Source organism: Alosa sapidissima, chromosome 12 (assembly GCF_018492685.1).
Source record: "Alosa sapidissima isolate fAloSap1 chromosome 12, fAloSap1.pri, whole genome shotgun sequence".
In the NCBI taxonomy this organism is placed as follows: domain Eukaryota; kingdom Metazoa; phylum Chordata; class Actinopteri; order Clupeiformes; family Clupeidae; genus Alosa; species Alosa sapidissima.
The window spans coordinates 35,203,466-35,213,465 of record NC_055968.1 but is presented as its reverse complement, the minus strand read 5'-3'; the positions used below and the strand labels follow the sequence as shown (position 1 = coordinate 35,213,465).

The 10,000-nt window shown below is 42.2% G+C and overlaps 1 protein-coding gene across 2 annotated transcripts in view; it reads right to left on the bottom strand.

The window, feature by feature from the left end:
* The window catches only part of myo1f (myosin IF), a 43,967-nt gene that overhangs the window by 15,013 nt on the left and 18,954 nt on the right, over positions 1–10,000 (bottom strand). For both annotated transcript variants that reach the window (XM_042111531.1, XM_042111530.1), the window contains 3 exons: positions 9,113–9,280; positions 8,071–8,156; positions 7,299–7,380 (listed from right to left, as the gene is read on the bottom strand). In XM_042111531.1, coding sequence (XP_041967465.1) covers positions 7,299–7,380; positions 8,071–8,156; positions 9,113–9,280 — 336 coding nt within the window. The remainder of the gene's footprint in view (positions 1–7,298; positions 7,381–8,070; positions 8,157–9,112; positions 9,281–10,000) is intronic.

Sequence of the window (10,000 nt, the reverse complement as noted above, 5' to 3'; positions counted from 1 at the left end):
CGGGGGGGGGGGGGTCGGGGGTTCCATGTTCCATATGTGTTGTGCATGCATTACTTGAAAAGAACTAGCTCCAGTTATGTATGAACAGTGAAGGTAACGATCTCTTGTGAAAAATGTGAACTTGAAGAAGTGAAAATTGAACAATATGAACTATGAATATTGAACAACTTGAAGCTAAAGTGTGAACATGCTTAACAAAATATGTGAACAAAACATGGGAACTAAACGTGCATTACGAATATAATCAGTGTGAGCCCTGTGCTTGTTTCCCTGCAACAAGAAGGTTCCATCTGGGGGTGATGGAGGACAGTGACACCCTCAGTGTGTTTGAAATGTCCAGTCGATTGGTCTTAGTTGCCGAAAACCCGGCCTCGCATAGATACGAGGTGGGAAACGTTTTCAGCGCTTTTACGGCTATCACGGGATATTCTGCTTTGGTTTTGATCTAAAAACCTGCCAGAGAGGTTTCCTTATGTGGATCTTTGAAGGATGGGAAGTAACGCTCAAACTCATTTGAGAGCGCAACAAGGTGATCGCGCACCAGCTGCGAGAGAAAGGGCCCTGCCTCAGTCTCTCCCAAAACCCCCACTACTGTTTGGAACATATCAAATACACCCCGGTCCACTCGTCGTCCCCACAAATCAAGCTTGGCTTTAAATGCAGCGACTTTATCTGCCAGTTTAAAGACAGTCGTCATTCTCCCCTGGAGTGACAGGTTGAGGTCATTAAGCAACCCGAATATGTCACACAGGTAAGCGAGTTTTGACACCCAGCCCTCATCACTAAAATGTGCAGCTAACGGTGACTTTTTTTCTGTAAGAAATCTCTGCAGCGGCTCTCGCAACTCAAACACTCTGGCCAGTGACCTGCTAAAGATGCTTGTTTTTTGTTGCTCATTCTAGCAGTTTAGCTAACTTCGTGTGACACTACCGTTCGCCAAGAACTGATCAAGTGAAGTGAGCTGACCTGAGGCTGCGCAGCGCTGAAGGCAATGTGTAAAAATGTTGAAGGCGGGACAGACAGACGTAAGAAAATAGACCTTGCAAAATGCAAACATGCGTGCAATCAAACAACTGCATATAGACCTATGCCATGTAAAAACGTGACATTATTGCGAATTAAATTTAGTTTAGTTCGCATGCATTTTTTTTAAACTCATGTCGTAGGCTACGGCCCGGTTAGGAATGTCCTGCGGCCCGATAACGGGCCGCGGCCCGGTGGTGGGGAACCGCTGGTCTAGGCAACAGAACAAAGCCATCTCTGACATAGAGCTGTTGTCTGAGCAACTGAACAGAGCCAGATCTGAGATAGAGCTGTTGTCTAGGCAACAGAACAGAGCCATCCCTGAGCTGAGATAGAGCTGTTGTCAGCAGAGCTGGACCAGAGTCAGCCCTGACATAGAGCTGTTGTCTAGGCCAGTGATTTTCAACCACTGTTCCATGGCACACCGGTGTGCCGTGAGAGATCATCAGGTGTGCCGTAAGAAATTGTCTAATTTCACTTAATCGGTCCAAAAACTTTGCAAATAGTAGGCTAGGATATGCCATTGTTGAACTGTTGTCTGTGCCTGCAATGTAGTGACTTGCTAAATAAATACTCTTTCATGTCCGGGGGTGACAGTAATAGCGCAATAATGACCTTGTTAATCAAGAGAACTGGTGGTGAAAAATAGATATTGGAAAGCTAGATAACGCATTGGGCTCCAGAACATACGTAAATAGCGATGCCATCATGGGGGCAACAATTAGTGGAGGCCAGTGGAGAAACAGGTGTCTCTGATTGGAAATCAGACAGGTGTCTTTAAGCGTCAGCTAGTGTTGTCCAGAGCGTGCAGGTGCCTCCAGCAGTATGACGGCCGCGTTCACGTAGCCTATGCCACTTAGGCTAGAACTCGATGGACAGTCCGTTATCTAGCTTTTTTTTATTTAATCTTTCTGAGTGAAAAGACGTAGGGCCTAAAACAGCAAATCAATAGGCTAAACATAAATAAATAGGCCTCCTTGAAAAAAAAAGTAATGCAGACTCTGAACTGAACTGTAAACAAATGAGAGACTAAATTGTCATTATTATGACCGCCGCAGCGAAGCGGTCATATAGGGATTGTCAAAGTTTTTTTTTTTTTTTTTCCCTTTATCTACTTCCTGAATCTTTGGTCAACGATACCCGGGACACCGAACCACCGGGGCACATGAAATTTGGTGGGTATGTAGCCCCACTAGACTTTTACGGAAAAATTTCGTTTCGTCCCAGGGGGCCACTCCCCCCCCCCCCCCCCCCCCGTGCTGGGCCCCCCGAACCGCAAAGCAGTTTTTCCTAAATAACTACCTGAACCGTGGCACTGAGGATGAAGAATCTTTTATGGTATGTTGGTCTCAAGGGCCCACATCAACCTGGCCCATAAACACTCATTTGTGATTTGCACCCCCCCGGTAAAAAATGAAAATGCAATATTATTCTGCTTTAATCGCCCCTATCTTCAGTTAAGATGTTCAGAACTGCACCACATTTTATGTGTATGATTGACCTGGCATTCTCTGGGGGTATGCCAAGTTTCGTAGAATTTCATCCATGGGGGGTCTAAAAAAAATTAGGTTATGTGTACATTTAGTGACTGTACACTCATTGGCCTGTAGATGGCAGTGCACACATATACACATGCACACACACACAGGCACCCACATACTATCGGTATTAGAACGGCCGATACATAATTACAAATTCAGTAGGATTAAAAGAAAGCCAAAATAAATATTCATCATCATCATCATGGCTGCATTTCCAGTATTGGCGATAAGTAGTCGTTTGTCCACTAGATGGCGCATCGTTGCAGTGAGACGTAATTTTGTTGGAAGTTAAAAGTGGGTTGGAAAAACAATGGACGCTTCCTACAAGGACTGTAGTTTACAGCAGAGAACGTCTAATAAGGATAGGACGATGTTCACATGAAATGTAATTCCCATTTCTTCTTGAAGCCGAAATAAATCTGAGGATGTTTATCGGACATGCTTGGTTTTTACTGCAGGTACGTTAATCTTATAATATCAATAAGGACCTAGGTAATGTTACCGTTAGCGTTGGTTGAGTGATGGAGGCCAATTTGATTGATTGCATTTGTAGAAAATTATAAATGCGGTTATACCAAGCAAATTGATAGCAGCACTGTAATTGTATCTTTCGACTGTCATTTGTTGCACGTGCTACAAAAATCATTCTGTGCAATGGAAGATTTACCAATGTTACACCGGTCTGATACAGTTTTGCCTATACATGCGTGAGACTGAGACGCCTGTTTATTTTGTTTTAAGTGCGTGCAGGGTGTGAGAGGGGAATTGATGTGCTTTGATTCCAGCTTGGTAGTTGTAGTCTGTGAAATTAAAAAGCACGTGTGTGTGAAGTATCCAAACAATGACACCTTCATTTCATTATGGCTGCTTTAGCAACACACCTTAAGCAGAGAATGTCTAATAAGGGGAGAACCTTCACTCTCGGAACTCTTCCGGTGTGGTACTGCATCTAGGGGCGCTCGCGGGCGAGTCCAGAATGAATGGAGGTCTATGGAGCTGTACCCCTCAGAATCCACTTTTCTCGGGATATAATTTTTTTTCAAGTAATTTGAATATTGTATTCGAAAGAGGAGACAAAGACAATACACTTGGTTGAGTATTATATTTTTTAAAGTCACTTAATTGTTCTAAAAAGCCTTTCAAACGTGTCAATGACGTCATTCATTAGCATGATCATAGCATAGCATAGCATCAATGCTAGCGTGTTATGGGCAGCAACGACCCAACCTGTAAGAAAACGAAAGGACATGACTCCCGGATTATTTCACTTTTGATTAATAATCCATATCCATTTTGCGAAAAATAAAATAAAATCTGAGGGTTTCAGTTGTTAAATAGGTGAAAACAATAAATGTAGCCATGTAGCTCCATAGGACCCCATGTATTTTGGACTCGCCCGCGATCGCCATCTAGGTGAACTCTGGTGAACTGCAGCCAAATTCGGTTTGTATGGGATTAATGGAGAGTGGGGAGGCTCTCCGTAGACGGGCTCTGCCTTAAGCTACTGTGTAGTGGGTCCCATTTAGAAGTACTTCATTCGCGCTTTCCTTGACTCATGGAGTTGCGTGAATTTTATTGCAACTTTTCGCCACGATATGGCAGTTTAAGTCCGCTTGATACTGTAAGGTGTAAACCATTGGTTTCCAAAGGATATTTTATTTGTGTCGCCAGCATAACCTATTGACAATTTATGTTGTAAATAGGCCTACCTTATAAGCCTACCTGTAGCTTAGGGAAGCTAACAGCTTTCTATTAGGATCTAGTTTGTTAGTTACAGTTTTGTCATAACTCCCTGATGCATTTTTGCATTTAGAATAGCTAGAGCGTGGATATCTCAATCGGAAAATTAAAACAATATCGGGTGCTTATGGACCCAGCCTGATCTGCCCGCTATTTATTTTTTGATTTCTTAAAAGATTGAGCTTGGTCTGGTGAAAGCCAGACTAGCCATGGACCTCAGTTACACAATGCAAGGGAACATGAATCAGCCTATATTTGCACGAACAATAACGGACAACAGCTCTTCAACTTTGGCCCGTTAAAATGTGTATGAACAGTCTAGCGACGCATTTCATCAAGGCCCATTTGGACATGTCAGTTATTTGCACCACTGGTTAGATGTAAAACAGCATTTCGTTTCAGACTACTGTTACTTAATTTGTGCATTAACAATAACGTTTCAGACTACTGTTACTTAATTTGTGCATTAACAATAAAGTATTACTTTAACATGAACTAAAGATGACTAAAATCTTATGTAGAAGAAGAAACATTCACAAAAAATCCATCCATCAAAAAATGACCTTTGTTTTTGATAGCTGTTGAAAACAGCATGGAACTGACAGAGATGTTTTTGTTTATAAATAAATAAATAAATAAATAAATAACATTATTATAACAAAGATATATATAACAAAGCAAATAACCTTTTGCTTTTCCCAAATACAATGTAGCCTACAGGTGTAAGTGACCTTTCATCAATCCAGTTGCAATGGATGAACTGTGATGAACTGCCCTACTTGTGATTGTTTAGAGATTTTAAAGGTTTTATAACAATGCTACATCTTCTTTGGCTATTCTACAATCTATTCACCTTTTCAGCACCAGTAGGCTACTTTCTGTGCAGCTGCACACACACACTCAGGCATGCCAAACAAGCATACACAAAAGTTTCAAGAGTGGGGGATGGAGTAAAATATGGAGACAAATTGAAGTGTGATATATTTTCGCGGAACGGATGTACAGTACAGTACAGGACTGAGCGGCGGTCATATTTTGTACCGCTATGCGGTACATCTAGTGTTTACTCTATTAGACCACAGTGTTTAATACTGTTACATTTTTGGTTGGTGGTGTGCCGCAGGATTTTTTCTAATATAAAAAATGTACCGTGGCTTTAAAAAAGGCTGAAAAACACTGGTCTAGGCAACTGAACAGAGCCAGATCTGAGATAGAGCTGTTGTCTAGGCAACAGAACAAAGCCAGATCTGAGATAGAGCTGTTGTCTAGGCAACAGAACAGAGCCATCTCTGAGATAGAGCTGTTGTCTGGGCAACTGAACAGAGCCAGATCTGAGATAGAGCTGTTGTCTAGGCCAGTGTTTCTCAAACTTTTTTTCTGGGGACCCACTTTTTAAAAATGACAGACTATCGCGACCCAACTCGTGACTGTGGTAGTTAACAAACTAGATCAGTGGTTCTCAAACTTTTTCTTTCATTCCCCACTTTGATCAAGGGGGCATTCTCGAGCCCCACCTGTCCCTCATCGCTCTAAGAAAGTGGTAGGTCAAGCTTAAAATTGTCAAATTTATTGAAATAATGACAAGTTCTAAATATATCCTCTTCAACAGAGTTAAAATCAGCTGGTGCTACAGATATAATAATAAATAAATACATAACACACATATTTCTGTTTTCCAGCAACATATTAGGAAGCATAGGCCATTTTACAGCATTGTACAATATATTCAACAACATGCTGCATTAAATGGATCCATAATCCAGTCATACTGAGCACTGCTGGTTGGGAAATATTTTTGAAATAAACTTTGCAGGGATGTGATGTAGGCCTACTGTTTAATTATACATGGGATCACAAGAGTGCCTCCCAATCAGACGTTTCAGCGATTTCGCTCAGAAATCTCAAAGGCATAATACTGTTGCGATCGAGGCGCCTGTCCCATACTCAAGTTTTTTTGGTGAATGCAGTAATCTTATTTGCTAGGTGAGGTAGGTGCTTGTCTTTGCCTTGTAACTAGACATTTAACTCAAATGTATCGCTAAGATATATCAAATATATCGCTAAGATAGGCCAGCTTCGTCAAGAAATGTTCATTAGTGAACGTGCTTGCAGATTCAAACATGCGCTCTTCCTCCAAGAAGAGGAGCTCAAACACGCGCGACAGCACTTTACCTCGGGAAAGCCACCTTGCCTCGCTGTAAAACAGTACAGCCTTTTGGTCAGCTACCATCTCTTCGCAAAGTGCGGAGAATAGACGCGCTTTTAAGGACCGGGTTTTGATGAAATTCACCACTCTCACAACAACGTTCAAAATCTCATGTAGGTCGGGACTAACTAAGCTGCCTTGACACGAGCGCTTCCCTGTGAATAACACAGTGCGTCCATTGCGCATCGGGTGCTACCTGGGCCCAGGCTACAGATAAAAATAAAAAAAAAAAACTCCTGTTTTTCACGTCAGTTCGCACCCCACCTAGCATGTCTCCGCGACCCAGTAGTGGGTCGCGACCCACAGTTTGAGAAACGCTGGTCTAGGCAACAGAACAGAGCCATCCCTGAGATAGAGCTGTTGTCTGGGCAACAGTAGAGCTAGACCAGAGCCAGCCCTGACATAGAGCTGTTGTCTAGGCAACAGAACAGAGCCAGCCCTGACATAGAGCTGTTGTCTGGAACGGCACTCTTTTAAAGGAGAAATCCGGCGATTTTTCACATAGATCTCCGTTTCTCGAGCAGCTACAGCGCTACACTCTGGGGGCATGAACATGAGCAGCTACAGCGCTACACTCTGGGGGCATGTTCATGAGCTACCGCGCTATTAATATGCCCCCAGAGTGTAGCAGCAACGCAAGCTCGGTAAAACCAATTGTTTTAAAACATTTTGTACAGACAGTACTTGTGACCTCGAGAAACGGAGATCTGTGTGAAAAAATGAGCAGATTTCTCCTTTAAGCTCAGATAAAGCACAGGTAGGTAAGACTCGTCTTTCAAGTAACCTACCCTAATCTTAGAACTAGCAGTGGTGGGTCGGCTCTTTTTGTCCGTGTTGAGGTTCTCTGGGAAGAGGCTGCAGATGAAGTCACTAAAGGAATCAAGACACAGCAGGTTAACTCCACCTCTTCAATACACTTGAGAAGAATAAACACAGATAGGACTCACCATCATGTGATCCAGTAGGCCTTCATGGTGATATTTAAAGATTATTTATTGGTCATGGTCATAGCATTTAAATGCAGTGAGAATATTTAATAGTAGTGATAGTATGTAGTATGTACTGTATAGTAAGAGTATTTAATGACAACTAGAGTTTTTAATATCTGAGTGGAATGTCAGTGATATACAGTATAATGTCTAAAAGATCTTTTGAATGTTGAATGTCTTTGCAGTCTTTTAAATGCAGTGATGGTGTTTAATGCTAGAGATTGTGTTTAATGCAGTGATGCAGTGATGGTGTTTAATGCAGTGATGGTGTTTAATGCAGTGATGGTGTTTAATTCTAGTGATGGTGTTTAATGCAGTGATGGTGTTTAATGCAGTGATGGTGTTTAATGCAATTATGGTGTTTAATGCAGTGATGGTGTTTAATGCAGTGACGGTGTTTAATGCTGGTGATGATGTTTAATGCAGTGATGGTGCTTAATGCTGGTGATGGTGTTTAATGCTAGTGATGGTGTTTAATGCTGGTGATGGTGTTTAATGCAGTGATGGTGTTTAATGCTAGCGATGGTGTTTAATGCTAGTGAAAGTATTGAGAGTCTGTGAGGACACTCACTGTGTGCTGCTCTGCATGAGTTCAATGAGGTCAGGGAAGAGGACGTCTCGGTTTCTCTCGCAGAATCCGTTTATGTCGTAGGACACCTGTGCACACGAGACAACAGCATTCATCAGACCGTTAAAAACCTTTCCAAACACTTCTGATAAGAGGCTCAATTAAAGGCAAATAATCTTTTAAATTGCTTTATGGCTTTATATGTAGATGGGATTACCATACTGCAGTTATTATACATTGCTCTTAATCAGGTTTATGTGGATTTGCTGGTATGAAAATACTTACAATCTATTACAGTGTACTTTTACAAAACCTCAAACGAATAAACATACATATTGAGAGAAAGTGGAATAGAACATTATGCCCAATATTCCAATATGTGGTTTAATGTTCTGCATTTCTCATTAGTGGGTCACTTTGATACTAAAAGTATGATTCTATGTAATGACTGTATGAAATCTGTACTGTCCCTGTGTATATCTGTGTGTGACTGTATTTAGAGATAAGCAGGAATATTATGACTTTGCAGTGTTTCACTGTTCTGCATGGCTGCGTCAGTAGCTATCTGCTCCGGATTGCCAGGTTGACACTAATCAGGGTCTGATTCAGTGTAGTCCACGTGAGATGGGATGACCAACGCCATCTCCCGTCAGCCTGGAAGGATACTTAAACCCTAACTATTTCCTTGTATAGTTAGAGCAGCTGATGGATCTTTAGGTGAAGTCATGCTGTCTCTCCCTTGATGCGCATCATTGTAAATAAACTCTGTTCCTGATTTTTCATACTATTGGTCTGACTGGGTCTCTATTAAATCTATGGTATCAAATTACCATCAATATGAACAAATAAATAAATCTAATGCTTAAAGACATAAAATAAATCTAATGCTTTAAGACATCAAATACATCTAATGCTTAAAGACATCAAATACATCTAATGCTTAAAGACATCAAATAAATGTAATGCTTAAAGACATCAAGTGATTTGCATTGCTGATGAAGCACACTGCAGTACTGCTGTTGTGCCACAGGTGGCGAGTGCTCACCTTGCCGGCGTAGTGGTGGATGACAAAGCCAGCGTTCCAGTTGTTGAAGTGCTCGTGCGTTCCCACGGCGCCCGACAGTTTCTGCAGCAGCGTGCCGTCTGCTCCATCCCCTTTGGCGTGCAAAGTGGCACACACGTCGTCCAGAACACTCATGATGCCCGGAGGGTTCTAGAACAGAGGCGTCAGCCCGAGGACATGAGGAGACGTGCAGAGGGGAAGTCGGTTAGCCAAAACAGGAAGTCCTAGACGTCACTAGGAGGCCACTAATGAGATGAGACGTCACTAAGAGACCACTAAAAGTGCCTCATATGAGATGAGATGAGACGTCACTAAGAGACCTCTGAAGGTGCCTCATATGAGATGAGACGTCACTAAGAGACCTCTGAAGGTGCCTCATATGAGATGAGACGTCACTAAGAGACCTCTAAAGGAGCCTCATATGAGATGAGACGTCACTAAGAGACCTCTAAAGGAGCCTCATATGAGATGAGATGAGACGTCACTAAGAGACCACTAAAGGTGCCTCATATGAGATGAGACGTCACTAAGAGACCTCTAAAGGAGCCTCATATGAGATGAGACGTCACTAAGAGACCTCTGAAGGTGCCTCATATGAGATGAGACGTCACTAAGAGACCTCTAAAGGAGCCTCATATGAGATGAGACGTCACTAAGAGACCTCTAAAGGAGCCTCATATGAGATGAGATGAGACGTCACTAAGAGACCACTAAAGGTGCCTCATATGAGATGAGACGTCACTAAGAGACCTCTAAAGGAGCCTCATATGAGATGAGACGTCACTAAGAGACCTCTAAAGGAGCCTCATATGAGATGAGACGTCACTAAGAGACCTCTAAAGGAGCCTCATATGAGATGAGATGAGACGT